Source organism: Pleuronectes platessa, chromosome 4 (assembly GCF_947347685.1).
Source record: "Pleuronectes platessa chromosome 4, fPlePla1.1, whole genome shotgun sequence".
Lineage (NCBI taxonomy): Eukaryota > Metazoa > Chordata > Actinopteri > Pleuronectiformes > Pleuronectidae > Pleuronectes > Pleuronectes platessa.
In genome coordinates this window covers 4548614-4572234 of record NC_070629.1, presented here as the reverse complement: position 1 = coordinate 4572234, position 23621 = coordinate 4548614, and the positions used below count along the sequence as shown (strand labels likewise).

Genomic DNA, 23621 nt, shown 5'->3' with positions numbered 1-23621 from the left:
ACATCGTCCTGTGGCGCACATCATCCGGCGCACCTCATCGTGAGGCGCACCTCATCCTGTGGTGCACATCATCCTGCGGCGCACATCATCCTGGGGCGCACATCATCCTGGGGCGCACATCAGCACACATCCTCTTACGGGGCACATCATTGTGAGGCGCACATCGTCCTGTGGCGCACTTCATCATCACCGCACATAGTGCAGTGCAAATCATCTTGCGGCGCACCTCATCATGCCGCGCACATTATCCTGTTCCTGCCGCGCATATCATCATCACCACACATCATCCTGCGGCACACATCATCCTGCGGTGCACATCATCGTGCGGTGCACATCATCCTGCGGTGCACTTCATCCTACGGCGCACATCATCCTGCGGCACATCAAAGGAGGAGGGTTGGACCTAGAGCTAGAAGTTCCACCCCACATGACAGCCTTTTGATAAATTTGATATTCTAACATTTAACAATACAGGACAAAATCGATTTATGTATGTGGGTCTAGATACAGCATTAAAGTCATGAAGTTATTTTGAGAAGTGATGGCCTATTTCAATGGCAAGATAAAAAAAAAAAGAATCAACAGAAGAATACGGAAGCGTATTGCATTCACTTTTATTTTTATTTTTGGGGGCATTTGTCTCGGAATTTCCGAGAAATCCACAATCCCGCCCTCCCCCTGCAAGGAGGTCGTAGGGGCCCTTTCGCAACGTTAGGGGGACCTCAAGACGGGGTCTTGGACGGGGTCTTGGGGTCCTCACCAACCACACTCATATTCCGAATTGCCAAAGCTTGCTTCAGTCGCATGGTTTTTATCAGTGTCAGAGCATGTTGGATGGATTCTCCCTTGTCTGCCTGATCTTTGAAACTTCTTTCGTGCCTTGTCTCAAAGTGGCGCTTAACACTGGACGTTCGCCACACAACATTTTCCAAACATAACTTGCACACAGCACGGTCCTTATTAAAAACAAAGCCATAGTCTTCTGCCCATGAGGGCTGAAATGCCCGTACCTTCGGTGTTTTAGATAGCGGGCATGCCATCATCACCAATACACCTGAGCGGCTGCACTTCACAGAGATTCATGTGGGGAAATGCGAGTAGCGCCGGTTGGGAGGCTTCTTCTTCTTATTGTTATTTAATGGCGATTGGCATCCAGCCTATGGCGCATTACTGGCACCTAGTGGCTGGGATGTGTTAACATCAGTCAAGCTAAATAATAGAGGCTGCGTGACGGCAAAACCTTTGAATATTTTTAAATAAGAAATCGCCTTTGTGCCAATGATTATCGCGCCGCGTCCCTTTTTAAATTGAGTCTTGTCTTTTTTGATTTCCTCCTATTCCCACACTCTCAGAATCATCTGTTTTTGACTCGTCTTGTCATAACATGAAAAGAATACGCAGCAAAAAGAAACAATCATTTATCGTCTTCAACTAATAGGCAGATGCATGAATAAGGCAATTCGTGTTTAGTGTTAGATTATCAGTGTGAGTGGAGAATTCTGCTGTCTGCTAAAATGTTAGATTTAGAACTGCTATTATTACACCAGGGTGAACAGGGTGACGTACAGATGCACCTGAAGGCAGCACGTAGGCAGCGCAGCAGCGTGCTGACGTCACATACGGACTTGCCTCCACCTCAGGAGAAACGTGAATCAGAGGATCAGTCAGTGATGGTTTGTGCTGCAGGTCTGTGCTGAGGAGCGGACTCTTCTTCTTCCGATCTACTCGGCTGCCTTTTTCTCTGACTTACTCAGATCTCCTCGGTCTTCTCCACCCTGAGCCCAGAGCGATGGGGGAATGATCATCACCGACCAACCTCCTCATCCTCCTCTTTCTCCTGCTCCTCCGGTCGCTCTCCCCTGACAGTCGTCGGAGCTGTGCCCAGGATGTGGGCCCCGCTGCTCGGCCAGGCTGCGGTGTTTGCGGCCCTTGTGGCGCTGAGCTCCTGCTTGACAGGTACAGATGTGCTGCTGCTGTCACTCCCAGCGGTGGGACGTGGCTGCCCGGGGGGGGGGCTGTGGGGCTCTGGGATGTGCTCAGCTCCCACTCACTGAGAAACCCTCATGTTGCTGTTCTGCTGCCATGGTGTGTCACTCGGGGTTGTCTCTTCACTCAGCTGAGTGGGTGCATCCTGGACTTTCCATGCCTGACTGCATTTCTGGGTCTCTTTTGTGTTTAGTTTAGTAATTTTACAACGTTTTGTGATGATAAATCTGAATAGGATGTAGCAACAGACGTGAAACGAGTACGCACTCAATTGAGTGGTTACTCAACAGAAGATTAATCAGCAGCTAAAATTGATTATTGGTTTTAATTATTCAAGCAAAACCAGTCAAATTTGTTGTCTAGTTATGAGGGTTTAATTAGCATTAAATGTAGAGCAGAAAAAACTAAATCTATGTATTATATTATATTTGAACTCAGGATAGAGGTTTTTAATATATGTCTCATTTAATTCATATGTTTTTACTGTGAATAAGTGAGATGAGGAGAGATGGTTCCCCAGTTTCAAACTGGGCGCTGAAAATATAAGTCAAAAATAGATTTAGATGATCATTGAGTATTTCTCAGAACTTTATTTTCCTCTGGTTTAATCTTCTCAAACCTCTAACATCATTGTAAAAAGGACTTGTCTAGGTTTTGAGTTGTTGATTGTGGAGATAAATGTTTGAAGCCTGAACTTTTTGCTTTGGGAAACCCTTATTGGCATGTCAGTAGATTCATTGGTCAAGTACATTATTGTTGATGTTACTGTTCGTAGGTGACGCTCAGAGAATGCACTTAGTGTTGATTTACAGAACAGTATGTGACTGTGAGTATATTTTTGTGAGTATAGTATAAAGTGTTTTATCTTCAAGCTTCTGGTTGCTGAGCAACTAATCAGTGAATTGTTCTCTCTAGTTAGTTGTTTAGTTATTTATTGCCTGTTGAAAGGGAACATTTATTTTAATAATTTGTTTTTTATGTTCCGAAGTTGACTAAGATTATCAACGGAATGGGATGAGGTAACAGTTTTGAAATTATCTAAAATACATAAAACCGTATGTGTTGCAATGAGACAGTATGTACTAAAGTCAGAATGCTAACCAGCTAGTCCTGGCCCAGCTTGTCTCGTAGTACTACTTAGCAACTCAAGAGGCGTTGAAGAGACATAACTCACACACCACCATGACAAATTAGAAGTAATAATGCGTTGCAGCCGTCGTATCTGCGACATGTGTCCACTGTTTCTTCAAACCCAGTCCTACGACACGCATGCAGCATGTACTCATGCCTACCCCGAATGACAGTCACAGAGAGAAGGTCGGTAAAAACTTTATGGAGTTACCCACCAAGATTTGTCCTGGAGTGCTCGATCCCCAGCCTGACTACAGCACAGGGGAGAGGAGGGTTGAAGAGGGACAAAGAGAGCCTTTCCTTTTCTTATGAGAGGATTGGACACCCTCCTGGACTTTAATATTGTCCCCTCTTTGTTTGCAGCAAGAATTCAACATTTGGACAATTCTCACACTTTGCCCCTTCACTATTATAAGACAGTATTGAAATCTGAAAGTTTATAATGAGTTGTGTTATATTTGCATTCTGCCCTCATGCCAGCCTTTCTTTATTGAAAATTGTGGTATGTTTTCAGAGATGAAATTGCACAGCAGTAACTCTGCAGTACAGGTTAGTATGATGCTCTAGCCAATAAGTCCTCATTGGAACATTCAGTATAATGATACAGGATAGAAATATGAAAAGACAGAGTGTTAAGGCTTGTTGTTGTGACATCCAGCTTTCAAATGTGAAACTGTAGTGTCTGTGTGTTAGTGCAGTCACGACCTGTCACTCACACAGTTGGTGCCACGGTGGCGCTGGGCTTTTCCACCCTGTGACGTGTGTTGCTTCGTGTGGCTGCGAGGCATTATGACAGATAATGTTGGGCAGTGAGGTGGTAAATAGATGATTCAGTGCAGTTCAGATGTGCTCTGGGTGTGTCACTTGATACTATACGTTGGTTGTGTGATAGGCCCACTTATCATAGCAGAGGTATTGGCTGTGGTCTTGCTGTCTTCAGAAACACATTCCTGTTGTCAGAGCTCAAGAGCTCTCCGTCACTGACCTGGATGACCATATAAGGTCACACACTTGACTGTGAGATCCACACAAACCCCTTCTGTAATTTTTGTCTGCATGTAAACAGCAGTGCTTAAACTCTGATGCTGCAGTTGTGTCTCTACAACAAAGAAAAGTGAGTATAATACCAAAAATGGCTTTTAGATGATTGTCTGACACAATTACCCGACAACAATTTGAGGTACATTCTTTAGCACTGGAAACACATCCTGAAATGCTCAATAGCACAATCCATAGGCCTACTTATGTTAAGTAGTCATACCAGAAACTTCACATGGCATCTCCACATCAGGCAGACCACATACAACAGACGGCTGCGAGATGTAGACGATTAGCGACACAGCCGTCATGTTCTGCCCATGTGTGTTCCGGCGTTCGACAAAATAGTTATAGGTACAGTGCCTTGCATAAGTATTCACCCCCTTTGGAGTTTTCTCCATTTTGTCATGGTATAACCACAGATTAAAATGTATTTCATCGTGAGTTTATGTAATGGACCAACACAAAATAGTGCATCATTTGGAAGTGGGGGGAAATATTACATGGATTTCACAATTATTTACAAATAAAAATTTGAAAAGTGTTGAGTGCATATGTATTCACCCCCTTTACTGTGAAACCCCTAACAAAGATCTGGTGCGACCAATTGCATTCACAAGTCACATTTGCAAGTCACATAATTAGTAAATAGGGTCCACCTGTCTGCAATTTAATCTCAGTATAAATACACCTGTTCTGTGACGGACTCAGAGTTTGTTGGAGATCATTACTGAACAAACGGCATCATGAAGACCAAGGAGCTCACCAAACAGGTCAGGGATAAAGTTGTGGAGAAATATGAAGCAGGGTTAGGTTATAAAAAAATATCCAAAGCTTTGAACATCTCTCTGAGCACCATAAAATCCATCATAAGAAAATGGAAAGAATATGGCACAACCGCAAACCTACCAAGAGGAGGCCGTCCACACAAACTGAAGAGTCGGACAAGGAGAAAATTAATCAGAGAAGCAACCAGGAGGCCCATGGTTACTCTGGAGGAGTTGCAGAGATCCACAGCTGAGGTGGGAGAATCTGTCCACAGGACAACTATTAGTCGTCTACTCCACAAATCTGGCCTTTATGGAAGAGTGGCAAGAAGAAAGCCATTGTTGAAAGGGATCCATAAAAAATCCCGTTTGGAGTTTGCCAGAAGCCATGTGGGAGACACAGCAAACATGTGGAAGAAGGTGCTCTGGTCAGATGAGACCAAAATTGAACTTTTTGGCCTCAATGCAAAACGCTATGTGTGGCGAAAACCCAACACTGCCCATCACCCTGAGCACACCATCCCAACAGTGAAACATGGTGGTGGTAGCATCATGCTGTGGGGATGCTTCTCTTCAGCAGGTACAGGGAAACTGGTCAGAATAGAGGGAAAGATGGATGGAGCCAAATACAGGGAAATCCTTGAAGAAAATCTGATGTAGTCTGCAAAAGACTTGAGACTGGGGCGGAGGTTCATCTTCCAGCAGGACAATGACCCTAAACATACAGCCAGAGCTACAAAGGAATGGTTTGTATTAAAGAATGTTAATGTCTTAAAATGGCCCAGTCAAAGCCCAGACCTCAATCCAATAGAGAATCTATGGCAAGACTTGAAGATTGCAGTTCACAGACGGTCTCTATCCAATCTGACTGAGCTTCATCTTTTTTGCCAAGAAGAATGGACAAACCTTTCCATCTCTAGATGTGCAAAGCTGGTAGAGACATACCCCAAAAGACTTGCAGCTGTAATTGCAGCGAAAGGGGGTTCTACCAAGTATTGACACAGGGGGGTGAATACTTATGCACCCAACAGATGTCAACTTTTTTGTTCTCATTATTGTTTGTGTCACAATAAAATTTATTTTGCACCTCCAAAGTACTATGCATGTTTTGTTGATCAAACGGGAAAAAGTTTATTTAAGTCTATTTGAATTCCAGTTAGTAACAGTACATAATGGGAAAAAGTCCAAGGGGGGTGAATACTTATGCAAGGCACTGTATAGGTGGCTGCGTAACATCTCAGACACAACAGTTATCCTGCATTGCACATTACAAAATATTTCTAATTACTTTTATCCCCTAGTATTTTGGGATCAGACTAGCAAGAAGATTTAATCTTTTAGGGGACCAAATCTCTGCATATCGATCAGCAGTGTCAAAATCTGTGAGAACACATTCACACACACACACACACACACATACACATACACATACACTACCGGCCATTTCCATTTCAGGTGCTTATGGATGTAAGCTGGCCTCTGCTCTGCGGACTGTCATTTTTATCTCAGGACAGCAGAGAAAAGAAGCTTTTGATGACATTTGCATTCTCCACACAGGTCAGTTTGTCTGGAACATCGCAACAAGACAGGCTTGGAATTAGGTGATGTAGTGTTCAAACAGTCGACAGCTGAGGTAGACTGCAGAGCATTGTAACAGTGATGATTCATTAAATTACATTTCATCACAACCATCCACCGACACCCTTTGGCCTGTTATTTAAAAAGATGAAGACTGACTAAGACATTGGCCCTGTAATGATCATTGATCACCTGACAGACGGTTTCTATTTCTTCATCTGAATTAACTCGTAGTCTATTTTAAGGCCTCAGATGGATGGAGCTGCTAAATTTCACAAGACGTGAATAAGGAATAGAACATGGGCGTATATAATTTTTTCTCTCATTGACTCATCCAGATCCAGTGTAAGGGCGAGATGATGTCTTGAGACGATGCAGACCTGTGGGAATGGTAGAGTCTTCTCACAGAAAGAACAGATCAGTTAAACAGTTAACATTATATAGTGGTCTGAATTAAAGAATCGGATGTAATTTATTTGAGTGAGTTTTTTCAAATAAAAAGAAACTAGGAGAAGCAATCGCGCCATACAGAGCTTTGTATACGTAGAGAAGGTTGGTCTTTGATAGCAAGTGCTCTCATGTCATGCAAGGGAGGACCTAGGCCCAGCAGGGCCTTTATGAAACATATGTAACTTCTTAATGCATATTTGCTTGTTAAATTCACTTCTTCCTTTTTTCTCTATTTCCCTTTCCTGCCCTCCTCTATATTCCTCTTGCCTTGGCCAACTGTTGCCATGTGTCCCCTCTTCCTGTATTCATCAGCCACTAACTGTATGTATCTGTAAAACCCATCCAAAGCCTGTAAAGACACGCAATTCAGGGCAATCAGTATAAATCCTGTACCTGAGGTAAAGTCAAACAGCATGGACGTGTCTCATTTCTTTGACCAAACACAAGAAAAGAGGTTGCTAGGAAACTGTAAGACGTTATCACAATGATACGGTGATAATGTCACCGGTGAACATCAGTGCTGAGAAGCCCAGATAAAGCTACTCTAGTCGGTTTTATTTGAATGTGGAGGTATTCAAAGCAGTGCAGCTGAAGGAGTAATGAATTCAGTTTTCAGAGTCACTACTCCTCTTGGGTGCAACAGGTGCACCTCACACTGTCTAATCAAGTAAAATGACAACATGTCAGTGATTATTTTATCAACACACCTTATTTTCACCTAGATCTTACGAGTGTTTTCTCACAGTTGGAACATCTTAATGTTCAGTTCAGGTTGGTGCTGACCCAGCTGCTGTATAATATTCTTCCATTGTCCTCCCTGAGATGATTTCTTAAGCCTTCGGACAAATGCAAATGTTAAAGCTTATTTTGGGGGTTTGAATTTGTTTCTGGTGATGCTGAGAGAAACAGTAGAGTCTCAGTGCATTCTAATCTCCATCATCCAGTTACAAAGCTTTGCATAGATTAGCTGCTGCTGTCGTAGCTTCCAAGGTCAGGCCATTGTGTGGATGTGTGAGATGTATAAAGCTGCTCCACCTGTGGCATTAATTAAAGTGCAGCGAGGAACATTTTGAAAACACGTTAGCGTTAGAAAAGTAGTAAGTCATAGAAAGGTTTATTTTATTATGCAAAAATTTAGGGTTCTAGAAAACATGTTCTAAAATAGTGTAAAATAATGGGGAGCTTTGCACTCTGCAAATGTTGTTTGGGTATCTTATTATGCTGCAGAAGAAGAGTGAGTCTCTGTCTTCCTCGAGTTTACAGAAATTTGCACTTCACCCATTTCTATAATTGCAGTGATCATCGAACGTGTGAAAGGAACATTATTCATTTAATAGCCATCTTTTACATTTCCACCATGCATTTGTCATCGTTGCCTTTTTCTACTCAGTGCACCAGCCTGAGACAAACCATCCATCCTTGACTTGCATTCGTCGGTGACTCACCCCTCGATGATGTCACACCTCCTCAGTTGCCATGGAAGTCGTCATGGCAACCATTGTCTCGGTTGCATTAGCAGAGACGGGAGCAATTGTGTCGAGGAAGCTGAAGGGGTTAATATTGATAGTTGACTCTAATTATTTCCCCCTGTGATATCGAGAGCACTGCCACTGGCTGTGCAGCTTTATTCTGCTCTTTGTGCTGCTGTTGTGCTCAGATGGTGTTCTCTTAGAAGGATGGATGCAGTATCACACCTAAACCACAAGTGCAATAGATACTCCCAGTGGGGAAGCATGTGCAGCAATGCTCTGCCTTCTCAGTAAGAGTATTGTGAGGGTGTTATAAGGATAGAAGCAATTTAGCCCATTTTAACTCCTTCACGCTTTACAAGTGATGTATTCTCTTTAGAGAAGCTTTGATTAACACACTACATGAAAGTATCACTGTGATGCAACAAGGATCAGGAGATACCGGATGCTCACCTAGCACTTTGTTATAAACTTAATGATCAGCAACCTGCAGATACAGGTTGGGAGCCTCAGTCTATGTTCGTTTCCAATATTAGAATGATGAAGACATTTTTAGGTGTTTTTTTTCCCACAACATTCAGTCCAACTTTGGGCCCCAGCCTCCAGGCCACATCCAAACCTCTACCTTTTTATCTGAAAACAGTATTTTCAAACCGAAATAATCTCCCCTTAAAATCACATGACTTCTCACATAAACAGGGCATGTGCATGCCGGTGTACAAAGGAATTGCTAGAATATTAGCTCCATTCCTATTCATGTGAACAGTTGTCTCAAAGTAAAATACATAATTTATTTACACATCAGCTTATAACAATGACAACAGGGTCAACAACAGTTGTAACTGATTATCAGTGTTGCGTTTTCAACTGGTGGCCGAGGCTAATGCCAGTTATTTTTTAAGGTGGATGTCCTAACTCCACCCCTATACAGTACTCTGAAAGGGACAAAAAACAAAAATATTGCCATATAGGATTTTTTGCATTTTTGATATCCATAATGAATCTTTTCTACATTTTTGTTCATTCTGTTGTCTTATCTCTGTATTCACCTGCTATCCCATTGACCTTCCAGGAATATCCACCCACACATCGTTCCATATCACACCAGCTGAGCAGCAGTGGCCGGGCTGCTGCCACAGCACAACATTATCACAGCAGCAGCCCAGACCATGTCAGGTTGGCTGCTCTCATCTGCTCTCAAGTTACAGGGAATTTACTCAGCTGGCATTTTCCTTGAAAGGCCTTGTAACAAAGTTTGTCTGTCATCTCTGACCTTGACATATTACAGCTTTGCTCAGTTTTGAGTAGTCTGTTTTGCAGCAAAAATCATTAATTGCTTATTTGGAGATGAAGCTAGTTGTTCCAGAAGATAAAACTGTTCTTATGAAAGCAACACAGATTCGACACATAAACTCTGCTACATAAAATTATATTTAAAAAAAGATCAAAATGAAAAACATCAAAATGACCAATCAAATCTTGATGTTGATTTTTTTTTTCTCTGCCTTAGCTTGGAAGTAATCACCTTGTAGAAAACACATAGGGCTTTTCCATGCAAAAAAATATTGACACACAAAGTGGAAAGTTAACATTTTATTGCTCTAACCCAACAAACAAAGGATCATTAGGTTAAAAATGAAACCCACCGGATGTTAAAGACCATGATCTTAACATCTATCCATGGTGTACAGAATGACGAGATATGGTGAACAGGTATTGTCATAAACAAAGACATGAATATGTCACACAGCCTGAGTGTTTGTGTGTTTGTAATTTAAATGAATAGCTGCATTGCAGTTGATACTGGTCTTCTCGTGCAGCTTATTACTAGAAAATTCAATTTGTGTGTTTTAAAATGCAATATGAAGATTTTGGGTTGTTATGAAAATGGAAAAATCGGATAATGAAGAGATCAGAGGTGAGTTATTTATAAAGGCTGTGTCGTACCATTCTGTCTCTTTGTGAACAGGGTCTCACCTGTGCCCCCGGAGTTTAGACTGTGCCCGAGCAGGACGACACTTCTGCCCGCCCAGCAGCTCACACTGTGGCCCCTGCCTGCGCCCTCTGGTAGAGAACTCCCATGGCAGATGCGTGTTGAAGAGGAGACACGCTCCTCACTCAGCTCACTTCAGTAAAGGTAGGTTCTATAGCACCTCATCAATTGTTCCAGCATAACAAAGCAACATATATGTTCCTTAAAAGCAAGATTCCCATTTATAAAATAGGGTGAAGACCAATGCATTCACATTTAGGGACTTTGACTTTGAACTCAAATTTTGAAAAAGTAGTGAATGATTTGTATCCTCAGCAGCTGTGAAATTATAATTTATATGAATACAGAACACAAATGGAACAACAACCCTATGAACAGTCGGCAGAGTGCCTCTAAATATAAGCTGTGATTGCATTATGCCTGGTGGCCGACATAAGCTCCTGCTTCTCTGGCTTCCTCTACATGCGTCATGTATTTTACCATAGTGTGACGTGTGACTCCCAGCGGAGACACCATTATTATTTCCATCCACCATTTATCTTGGTCAGCAGTGTGTGTCCTGATAATTTCCAAAGCTAATGGTCCGATTGACAGCACTGTTCAGAAGTGACAGTGAACCAGTGACTGTCCGGAGCAGAGCGGCTTTTCTACAAGACACAGGGATCCTTTCTGGAAAACTTCTGGAATTATGGAGGAAAAAAAATCACTATTGTTAACTGAGATAAAGAGGAAAACATCACAATTGTTCCAGTCAGAAGATCCCTATTTGATGCTATATGATTGATTGGATCTCTCTGTAGCTACCCTGATGATGATGAATGAGGAAGATAAGAGTTCTCAGGAAGTTACATTCAAAATAATTCACCAAGAACGGACTGAAACTACTGAAACTACTGAAAGCATTAAAAAAAACAAAAGATACAAATCTTTGATCATGAATAAAGAACCATGCAATTGTTACAATTTTTCAATTAATTTCGAGATCACAAGGAGCTGGTGGTGAACAGAAAGGCCAGAAATCTAAAGTTTTTTTCTGCTTCACTCCAAGGTTGGGCGAAAAGCCAGCCGTCATTGAGGAGAGAGATATGACTGGTTCAAACATTCTGCAGGAACTCATTCATACTGTTTCACACACTTTACGTCATCAAAACAGCCAATCATAGTGCATTTACCTCCTTAACCACTGCTACATCAATCGTTTATAGAAATGGTCAGAGGCCCTTATACCATGCTAGAAGGGTGGAGGTATCCCACCATCCAACAATCACTTCAGACAGTATAGAGCAGGTTTGACAGAGATGGTGCTTCAGGGAAGAGGTGTTCCTGTCCTCCACCATAGTTTGGGACTGATCGACAAAACTAAACTTTCTGCATTGAACTAGTTGATTTTGCAGTTTAGGTGAACTGAACCTTAACTATCAATCAATCAATCAAATTTTATTTGTGTAGCCTATATTCACATATCACAATTTGTCTCATAGGGCTTTAACATGGTGTGACTATGTGTGTGTATAACAACAAGGAAGATCTAAAAAAAAAAAATCTTATCCATTATAACATTCAAAGCACAAGTTTGTCTTTAGTCAAATCCAGTCTGTGGGGTGCTTTGTATATATACAGACAAGATCTTTCTGTTCTCAGCCCCTCATCCTCTCACTCTCCTCCCTTTGCCGCAGTGACGCTTTTCATTCATGATTCTGAGGAAGACCCACTCCAACACCCACATACGTCTCTTTCCTCATCTGTGTCCCTCTTCCATTCTCTCTTCTTTCCCTGTGTTTATTGCCATCCACCCACAAGTTGAGCAGCGGTGCATGACAGTAGATCACAGTCATCCACACAGTATTGCACTGACCCGCACACACGAGAGAGAGAGAGAGAGAGAGAGAGAGAGAGAGAGAGAGAGAGAGAGAGAGAGAGAGAGAGAGAGAGAGAGAGAGAGAGAGAGAGAGAGAGAGAGAGAGAGAGAGAGAGAGAGAGAGAGAGAGAGAGAGAGAGAGAGAGAGAGAGAGAGAGAGAGAGAGAGAGAGAGAGAGAGAGAGAGAGAGAGAGAGAGAGAGTCTATTTTCCCACCCACAACAAATGGTAAACTCTGATGCACTTGATACATTTACACCCCCATCCAGCCTCCGCACACACATTTATCCTCTCACACAACAGACCTCAGGCAGTGCGATGATGCACAGCATCGCAGGATGTGGTTCCCTCATTAAAACATTCATTGCTGCAGGGTTTTCAATAATGAAGTTTCACCCAGTTATCATTCAATCAACATTTCACTAACATACCTTAGTGTTGTAAATACAATCCTAAAATGTCAGAAATCACAGAACAAATGACAGGATTGATTTTTAGTTTGACCGTGTCCTATCCACTCGATATAGGAGGGATTGGATTTATGATTTATGCTGCAGCCAGCCACAAGGGGGTGATGTAATCCATCTTAACCTGATCTTAACGTACAGTAATTCGGTAGAAAAGTCACATTAACTTTCATCCACAGTACTGTTTTGTTTTTTGTGAAGAAAGAATATTTTGAAAGACAGTATGATGCATTTTAATTATTGAAAAATCCATATGCTATGTAAATGGTTTTAAATGGTTTTGTATTTATATACCGCTTTTCCCTTTTGTAAAGGGCTTTGATGACCACTCAAAGCCCTTTACAGTACAGTTTTACATTCACCCATTCACACACACATTCATACAGTGCATCTATTCGCAGCACTTTGTTATTCTATGTGTGTCTTCACTGTCTTGTTTTCCCTTTTAGCAGCCTGGGGTCATTCAAATGAGCACAAACGATCTTATAAATGACTTGGACTTAAACAACAGTGAGACTTGAGTACCTCAAGATTTTCCTTGACTATCAGCAAAACAGATTTGAATTGGTGAAGTGGAGCAGTAAAAAAACATTGCTCCTCCTTCCGGCAGGCCCTGCATTGCCACACGGCTCGAATACATAATTATTAGACTTTAGAATGGAAAGGACTAAAACCAGATTATGTCAATTTTGCCATAAATGGAACATATAAAATCCGAGAAAATAACTGCAATGATTTCTTAGGCTTGGTTATCTCAGCACATGCTGCTTGATGCTACCAAAATCTTTTTTTAAACCTGTGTCTCCTCGGTCTCTATGGAAGTGCTTGACTCAATCACTGTTGTGCTTATTATTTAAGTTATCTAGTTGTTATTTTTTCTCAGAAACGTAAGAAGTAGATTTTGGCCAACATAGTGTTTTATGCGTTCTGTGTCTGAGTCCCGCTGGATTACCCCTTTAAATATTTGTCATCTGGTGGGTTGTATAGAATCATAGTATATGCTTCCCCACTATGAAGCAGGCTCACCATACCCCAGTTAACTTATTGGGCTTGACTTAACCTGACAACCGTCATCCTGATAACCTGTGCTATGAAGCTCACTATTAGCTATCTCAGTTAACTCTGGGTTTACCTATCCAGCCTCCATTGTGTTCCTGTGGCCGAGGCAGAGTTGTTAATTATAGGCAACATCATCAAAACCATCAATGAAACTGATATCTGCGAAATATAGCAACATACAAAAGGGACATTCAACAAAATGAAACACAAATGATGATCACAACATGAAGTTAATAAACGATACGACCTGTGCACCATTCCTCTCCAATTATTTATAATTATTATTTTTCAATATAGTAGGTGACATCAGACTGTGTTTCAATCAAGGCAGTGATGGATTTTGGTGTTCTGTTCCTCCAGGTAACACCAACACATACCCTGAGGTGGATGAAGAGATCGACTTCCTGTCTGCTGTCATCAGTGAACAGAGGACTGAGTCTCGGCTGCCAGGTAGTGGAATGTTGTCTGATTGGCCCATGTTTGTATATTTACAACTACATTGCTGGTGAAATGCCTCAAAACCTCTCTTTCTTTATCCCAGCTTCACCCTCCCAGTATGCCTCTAATCCCAAAGCCAAGCAGCTCAGTGAGCTCAGCGACGACCACAAACCACCTATCACAGAGCCGCCTGCGAGCCAGAGAGTCCAGGTCACCACACTGGCTCCATCCACCACCACCAACACCACCACCAACACCACAAAGACCACTCCCACTTTGCTCAGAGACCCCATCATCCTCACCTACCCGTCCAATGACCATGTCTTCATTAGTACGTATTTTCTGTTGTTCCTCTTGAGTTTAGAAAATAACTGACTGTTGTTCTGGACCTAAGATTTGGTTCGATTACTGTATTAATATGTTACACATTTATTAAAATCACAAATTATAAAAAATAAGTACAATTTAAAGTAATTATTGAAGGGATATAAGCACTTACAAGTAACAGATGTAGCCAATCTAATGGTTGATTTTCCCCAAAAGTTTGGGGTTGATTTCCAGAAGTCTGACAGCCTCCGGGAATAACCGAAAGGCCGCTTCTAGCTTATATAAGAAGGCACATAGTTATTATAACCTTGGTATACATGGGGGCTTAAGCCTTATCATCAAATACATTTACATGTATATAAAAGATTGATACAGAAAAAAATGGGTAACCAATGTAGAAAAGCAAGAATTTGTTATATGCTCATGTTATCTTGAACCAGTGATAATCCTAGCAGCAGAAGTTTCAACCAATTGAAGGCAATTTAGCAAAGCCTGGGTAATACCCATCCAAAGGGCATTACAGAAATTTAGTTTAATTTCTAAAAAAATATAATCTTATAAATGAATTGCAGGACTAAACAACCTTCTGTACTTGCATGATCCTTAAATACAACCCTTAGATTTCATGCAACTAGCATAATATCATTTGATATTGCCCCCAGATTGCAGTCAATATGACTTTGTTGTGACAAACAGAGGGTTTCTGTTTTATCATCACTAAGTATAATAAGTCCAATAGTTTAACTCACATAGGCTGTCAGTAAGTTGAGTTAGTTGCTAGGATAAATATGGGCAGCATAAAATGGAGATGAATAACACACCAAGAATTGACCCTTGAGGAACCCCATGACTGAAATTAGCAAACTAAGGAGTGGGAGTTTCCAAAACAAAGACAGTTCTATTTGACAAACAGCACTGTACTATATTAAGAGCAGATCCTTGTAGGCCAACCAAGGTTTTTAGACACTTTAACAAGCAATAAAAAAAGCAGATTTCGATGTCAATTTGTGCCCTTGTATGGTGCGTCGCGTTCCACTGCTACAAACAACACAAGACTTAATGTGACGCACGCTGTTAAAGTAAGCAGAACGATCCGGAGTCATCATGCAACATCATCGATTAATAACTAAATACAATTGATTATCAGTTTGTGTGAGGAGAAACAGAGAGCGAGCCACACACACACACACACACACACACACACACACACACACACACACACACACACACACACACACACACACACAGATTATGATGCAACACAGTGTTTTAACTGCATTGTTGCAGAAGAAGCGACGCCCCGTTTATCCAGGAACATAATTTGAACTTAACCGTTTTTTATAAAGATCAGTTCTACGGCAATGATTAGAAAAGGAGCAGAGTCACTTGTTGACTACTGGAGTAATGTGGCTCAGTGCAGTGGCGGTGCTAAGGGGGGTCAGGCGGGGCTACCTTGATACAGTTAATGCTGTAATCAGACTTTGTCTTTTTAAACCTTAGGTGCAGCACACAAGTCTAAACTGAATAAATGTCAAATCAGTGTGGAGACCACCGACCACGGTCATAGACTTACTGTTGTAGTCTGATTTATGAATTGAAAACCTTATTTTGTAAATTAATGCGAAATCTTAACAACAGTTACAGTCTCTAGTACCTTTTTAAAGCACTTTCTTAATAAAAACGGAGTTCAAGTTCACCAATTTTATTGATTGATGAAAAAGCAGGAATGTGCAGTAATATAGAAAATTGTGGATGTGGTACATTGAAATGCATAGTTGTGAATCAAATTGTTAACTGCTGAATCGTAATCGAATTGAGAGGCTAGTGAAGATGAACACCTAGTATACGTAGTGTAGGTAGTTGGTTCTTTGTGTAGAATAGGTTTTGCTCGTTTTGTTGTTTCTATTTACCTGTTCCTGAGCAGGGGACTACAACTGTAAATAAACAAAGTAGCTAATTTTGGTTCAAAGAATCTTTGCTTTGTTTAAGATGATGAATTTTCACAATTTTTTTCCCCATTTCCAAATTATCTCAAGTATCTTTACCTTTTGTTTTATTCTCTCAGTCTTAATGTTTGCTGGGACAACACCATATCCAATATAATAAAAACTCAGGCTTTTTCTGTTCAGGAACAACACCATATCAATGACGCCTGAAAGTAAGACTTAAAGGGATAGCTCACCCAGAAATGAAATTCCCTCATTATCTACTCACCACGCTGCAGATAGAGGGGTGGGTCAAGTGTTTGAGTCCACAAAACCCTTCTGGAGTCTCAGGGTTAATCGAGGAATCAATCCCCGTTGACTTCAACTGTATTGCATTCTGCTCGAACAAAGTTTACTCCTGAAACTTGAGTAGATAATGAGGACATTTTCATTTCTGGGTGAACAACCCCTAAGCCTTTAGCTGTGATAGTTGCTTGGTCATTTGTATTGCTCCAGTCCATTCATCAGTGTGAAAACACACAGGATTTGGAATGAAGTTTTGTAATTATTATGACTTCAGGTTTCAATGCTAGCACCAAACCATCTGCTCTTTCAAGGTTTGTGAGTGCTGGGGGCTATGTCATCTCCTGATGACTCGTTTTAGAACAACACCAAAATGGATGCGATGCTAAAGTGTTTAGATCAGTTTAGTAAATAACCTTCTTTGTTAGACCAAATGTTGGCCCTGAACGCTCTGTTTATTAGTTCTGCTACACTCCATTACTGTTATCAATGTTGTTTTCACTGTTAGTGCTGCAGGGTCATACCCAACACAGTTATTTTCATCAGCTCATCCCTCTGCTGCACACACATCTCCAGAGCAGTCCAGGATCATGTCTTCCTTTGACACATTCAGGCCTGCGCACCGTTTTCTGCCTCTGACTGTCTGTATGTATTTCTTTTCAGTCATGAGTAGCGTGTTCATCGTGGCAGGGACACTGGCTTTGATAATGGCAGGGGCCTGTTGGGTCAGGTAAGATATTTACTCCTCTCTCTGTACACTACTATATTAATGTCCCCAGATGGTTCCCTTTCAGGATTTGATGGAAGAGACTGCAAGTATGTATCTCAAACAATTTAATGGATTAGTAAATGTTAGAATCTAGTTCTTCAGCTTATAATGTAAATATTCAAGGTGGTGCTCCTCTAATTTCATATTTTACATCTATCATATGAAAACCTGTGATAGATGGACTTACAAAGAAGAGTATCCTTGCTCCTTTTCTCCTGCTCCTCTTCTATATAACCCCTTGACATAATGATAGGGTTAATGTAATATAAAGGAGTTTTAAAGTGTCTGACTTTAGCGTCAACCAGTAGCAAGTAGACTTTGCAGTGTTGTACTGCAGCTTGTATACCTCTTGAATTTTGATGAATCTGTCAGCAGCCGATGTTCTTTTTTTCTTTCAGATTGCAGAAAGGTCTGCATCTAACTCAAAAGATGGACTCTCCTGTACATCGACTGATCAGAGCCCAAGCTTTTGATAATTTGGTGAGCATGACATCACTATCGCGCTGCACACACAAGTACTCAGACTTGAAGGCAGAAACCTGGTTGTAGCTTCCCAGCCAGATCATGTACTATACATGGAATGTAAAGTCAATGTAATATTCATCTTTAATATCAGCATTCAGGAAACAACTGTAAAATAATCAAATACTAATCAAAAGTATTTGATTATTACTAATACAGTTGGTCAAAAGTTACCTGCGCCTTGTTCAAACCTGGTATTGGTATAATTGATGTTAATAATATTTAGTGTGGGGCGGTATACAGCTCACCTTGTAGAGCTGCCGCGCCATCGAGGCTATGCCTCACCCGTAGTGTCTTGGGTATGATTCCGACCCACATTCCAAGGTGATTCGGGACGCATGTGACATCCTCTGATCCTCTGACTACAGTTTCATAATAAATATGTTTACCTTTTTCTCAGTGTTTCGCATACACTACTACAATAAATGTGATAAACACAGATCACCTCATGCAGATTTTCTATATTGTTGCCATTTCAAATGAGTACTATGTTGCAGGTTTCATTTTATTCAAATTTGAAAAAGCAGGAAAAAAAATAGAGCATATTTATTTTTGTTTTAGCTGTGATTGAACTGCGTCAAACTAAAAGAGCTCATAATAAACAATGCAGAAACATTTAATCAAAGAAAATAATGATTATTCATATCTTTTTGAAGAATTAGAAAGGTTTGAGGACATAATGCAAGAAATAATCAATTCATTTTTTAATTAAAAAATTGAAGAGTGCAAGGGATAAAAAAGAGTTAATAGTACAGATGGCTGGATGGAGTAGCTCTAGCCATTAATACAGTAAGCTAGATTTATTAGTCTAGAAGCCTACATGGACAAACACACCTGTCCTTTCAAAAAGGTCACAAGTTGAACACGTGCAGTAGGGACACATACCGTAGAGTGAATGTCAACTGAACAGTGTGACAGGATATACTGTTCCACTGATTTTCTCATGCCTTCTCTGCCCCTTGTGTGTTCAGCCTGGGGACAAGAAGCTGGCCCACAGTGCCCAGATGTACCACTACCAGCACCAGAAGCAGCAAATGCTTTCCCTGGAGAAGTGAGTATTCCATCAAGCCCAGACACACTCATCTTTCCTTGACTTGTTGGCTTCCCCCCCATCTGTACCAACCTCTGACTTAATATGTTTGTGACATAAACAGGAACAGGGATGAGCCAAAGGTTCCTGACTCAGGAGCATCAACAGATGAGGAGAACGAAGATGGGGATTTCACCGTATATGAGTGTCCTGGATTGGCACCAGTGAGTAAACTCTGTGTAAACTACTGTTTATTATCGTCACGTCAGGATATAGATCCACGGTTTACAGCAGAAATCCCTCAACCAGAATGAAAGAATTAAATTATGGCAAATGACTGAATTCCATTACTTTTCAGTCCTGATATTTATTCATAAAATGAAAACCACATGTCATTTAATACATTTTGAAAACTGTTACTTGTGTGATGGCAATTCATCTTGACATTTGAAATAATGAAATTCTCCGACTGGAGTTGCCTTTGAGTTTTTATAATAGTAAGCTCTGCAGAGTTTACACAACAAGCACGGGTACTCAAAGTGGAACTGGCCGCAAGGTCACAAAAGCCAGAATTGTACAAAAGGTGTTACATAAGACTTAATATGAAAAAAAGAAGACATGAAAGACATGAGATCATCATCTGTGTCTTATCTGCTGTGTCCGTCCGTCCGCGGTAAAAGGTTGGAAGAAAAACATCACTAAATAAGGGATCTTTGAAGAAAAGGAAAATTCTGAAGTGCATTTGCCTCAAGAAATCTCACATCTCACATCACATTTGTGATTTGATTTTACAATGAAAGGTCACTGTGAAATGCAGATTTGATATTTGCAGAAAAGGCTCTGAGATGTGTCTGACAAATATGCATGGATTTATGTTGACCGAGGAGAATTATTTCAGATTTGTTTTATTTTAGCTGGAGAAGTTATTTTTTACAATAATGATAGAACAGGATCAAAATGTGTTTTGATTTATTAAATATTATATTTTTGAGCCAAAAAATGTCAAAGCTAAGCCTGATCAAAAAGCATAACCCGTGGAGAGAATAATGCAATTTCTTATATCGAACTGTGTTAACCAGTATCCTCTCCCCTCTCTCCTTCTTTAGACGGGGGAAATGGAAGTGAAGAACCCGCTGTTTGACGACTCCCCCCTTTACCTTCATAAGTTTCACTAGGAAACTGGACATTCAAATTCTGTCACACTTCACATCGAGCACTTGTGTGCAAACATAATAACATTTAAAATAACGCGCACACCACATACACTGCTATACCCAGCCCAGTCCTTTTATGGACAGTATGGAGAGTGTAAGTACATGAAGGAGGAAGGGGAGTGAGGCATTCATGGACATTTAAAGGATGGTTTATTTGTTCGAGGCAGAACTGAATCTGGGACCAATGTCTCCCACTCTGTAACCACATTGTTTGTGCTCAATCTTTTTTCCTAGTATTGTTTACAACCTTACAATCAGCCAGTATCAAAGAACTCCACACGAATTCTGTCAGGTAGCAAACACGCTGATTATCATAAAATAAACTACAGCAGATTCCAGTGCACAGCCAGTTTTCTGATGCCGATGACCAGAAACAAAGAATATCTTTATGTCAATTTGGATAGATTGTTATGAATATTTGTGTTTATTAATCAGTAAATACTCTTTAATTTATTGAGCTCTTGCTGCAGGCCTTGGTTTTATTTAAATATTTATAAAAAGAAATGTGATTTTAATATTTCATGAACAAACATGCGGCACTGTGATTTGTATCACTATGTTATGTAGCCATTGTGTTCTCAGTCTAGTTGCTCTATGCATGAATTAATGATGCTGTGTAAGAAATATGAGAGTCAATATGCATTTACAGTGTTACAAGTTTCTTGTGTAAAACAGATTTCACAGGATTTTGAAACTTCTATATCTAGAACTCTGAAACAGAGTGAGGCTGTCCAGTATATATGGTATCGGACTAACATGACTAGTCCCCACGGTTTTCTGATCTGTATATAGCTGCTAATATGTACAGAAAGAGATTTCACCTCTCACTCAGTCTGTTACTACACATGTTCCTCTAGATTGCCGAGTGCTGTGTCAAATATTGAGCTAATTGCTTCCTCCTCACTGACTGTTTGCAGGGCCTCTACACATGTGGGAAGTAGATGTAGTGATGTTCAGGTCTGGAAAACATATTATCCCCATTATACAGTTTTCTACTAACATGAACCTTAGGAGGTTTCAATTCTACAAAGATTTTATCGGGAAAAACATGACAAAACGGCCAAGTCTAACTTGGTGAACATTATTTAAAATGAATAAGACCCCATGAGCTAGAAAATAATGATGATCACTCATCATTATCTTTCCTCAGAAATGTAGAGTATATGATAATTACAGTTACAGGACGAGCTGCCATTTTCCTTATAAAAGTCTTTATAAATTGGAAGTTGCCAATTTGAAAATTAAACTTACAAAAACACCCTCATCAACACACATGGTAGCACTGGTCAGAAACCATGTGATGCACCAAACAGAAACCCTGTTTGTGGACAATCACATGTTGCAGCTCTGTGGAAAACAATTTGACAACAATGGATGTTCAATGGAAAAATTTATATTCATTATAATTTAGCCACAATAAGAAAACAATTCATATATCCTCATACAAATTTAATTAGTAATTATGCTTTTTCAAACATCAATCAAAACTCAAATTTGTACATGTTAAGTTTGTTATATTTAAGATTTTTTTGTTGATTTAATGATATTCTTTAATCATTGGCATTTCTGGAACGATATAATCGGGTGTGCAGATATAATGAATCAATCTCACTTTGATGATATGAAGGCCGGTCATGACTGAATGAAAATTTGATCACTGTGTTTTTATGATAATTTAATTTGCAATGTTGCTCATATGTCAGATTGGATTGATGGATCCCTGATGGATCCCTGTTTTTTATTTTGTTTCCTGGACCTGCTACATTCTCCTGTCCTAACCACTTCACAGGACTTGAGGTGCTGTATTTTGCAGCTGCTTATATTTGTCCCACTGTGTAGCTCATGGATTATATTCCACCCCAGGATGATTCTTTAGCTCCAGTCACAGGAGTGTATACCTGTGGCCTCTTGCTGTCGTCTCTCAGGAAAGCCTCTCTCTGTGGCTCCCCTCTTCAGCCTGCTCCCACTTTGTCAGCCTCTCTGCTCTCCCACAGTGGAAGAACCTCTTTAACTCTACATGACCTGCACATACACGAGTGTCACTATGTAAAAAGAAATATATACAACTGATACCATGAAATATTAAGACTGGAGATCTTTATTCCAACCCACTGAGCTTGTAGAACAAAATGAAGGACATATCAGTTGGATGGATAAGGAATTACCAGAAACTATAATTCTCATGTTGTTTGCCTTATTTAATTCTACCTTGCTTGGCAAAAACCGAGCTGGTTGTCTTGTCGTGGTCCTTCTCAATCTGATGATGATGATGATGATGATGATGAAGACTTGGTTTATTGAAGGGAACCAGAGAACGAGTAACTATCCAGGCAAGCTCTCTTTGATAAAGACTGTTTTCAGACTACATATTATACATTCTACACACTAAGGAAGATGCCTGTGTGTGTTTAGCATGCATGTGGATATACCAGAGCTGAAATGAAATAAATAAATATTTATATAATCTGAAGTCATATATTTTGTGTTGTGGAGTCTATTATTTCAAATTAAGTACCCTGTGGGAAACATTTGTCATATTTTGGAGAGTTTGTGATTAAGTCACAACACATTAACAGACCGTTTCTAAATAATAAAATGATTGACATTTATTGTGAAGACACCAGCACATTGCTTCCGGAAAGACACTGATTATGATTATATATTTGTATATATATGTAATTTTTAGCACTTTGATTTCCACATATTCATATACAGAGCCCAAAAATATCTTCATTTAGAGATACAAATTAAGTTTTCCTTGAAGTTAAATAATGATGAGATCTCTTTGCACATTCTGCCTGGCTCCTCTATGGGTTGACTATTTCCATCACCTCCTTCCACACTGTCATGTCCCAACGTCACTATTTTCAGACCAGCTATCTTTTGCGATTACTCAGACCAACTAATCACTGGATATCATGCATTCTGTCTTAATGTCTTACAGACTACATGTTGTAATCGACCTACTCCCCATTACCACCACAGCGTCCATGATGTTTAGGGGCGTTAATGATGTTAAGTTCGCGGTCCTGTTTTCCCTCCTGCTTTCATATGGGCCTTCACTTCAAGAAGATGCTTCACGCTCCAGGAGTCTAATTGACAAAGCTTTCTCTGTTGCTTTCTTTCGATGTTGTTCCCTTTTATTTGATCTCTTCTTATTGTAATTCTTTCACATATAAATGGATGCAGTGCTTTGTAAATGAAACCTTGGAGGAAAATCAGGTTAAGACCGCCATCTGCTGGCATTACATGGAAATGCTGGGCTACAGTGTGACTAAATTACCTTTATTATCAGGAG

The 23621-nt window shown here is 40.3% G+C and overlaps 1 protein-coding gene across 1 annotated transcript; it reads left to right on the top strand.

Moving 5' to 3' along the window:
* Window positions 1-1886: 1886 nt before the first annotated feature.
* On the top strand, window positions 1887-22797 carry LOC128438995 (neural proliferation differentiation and control protein 1). Its single transcript, XM_053421794.1, has 9 exons — window positions 1887-1956; window positions 10389-10556; window positions 14156-14245; window positions 14337-14564; window positions 17452-17518; window positions 17956-18037; window positions 19051-19130; window positions 19234-19333; window positions 20216-22797. Exons 1-9 carry the CDS (start codon window positions 1887-1889, stop codon window positions 20282-20284), a joined length of 954 nt encoding a protein of 317 aa, XP_053277769.1. The 3' UTR covers window positions 20285-22797.
* The last annotated feature ends 824 nt before the right edge of the window (window positions 22798-23621 follow it).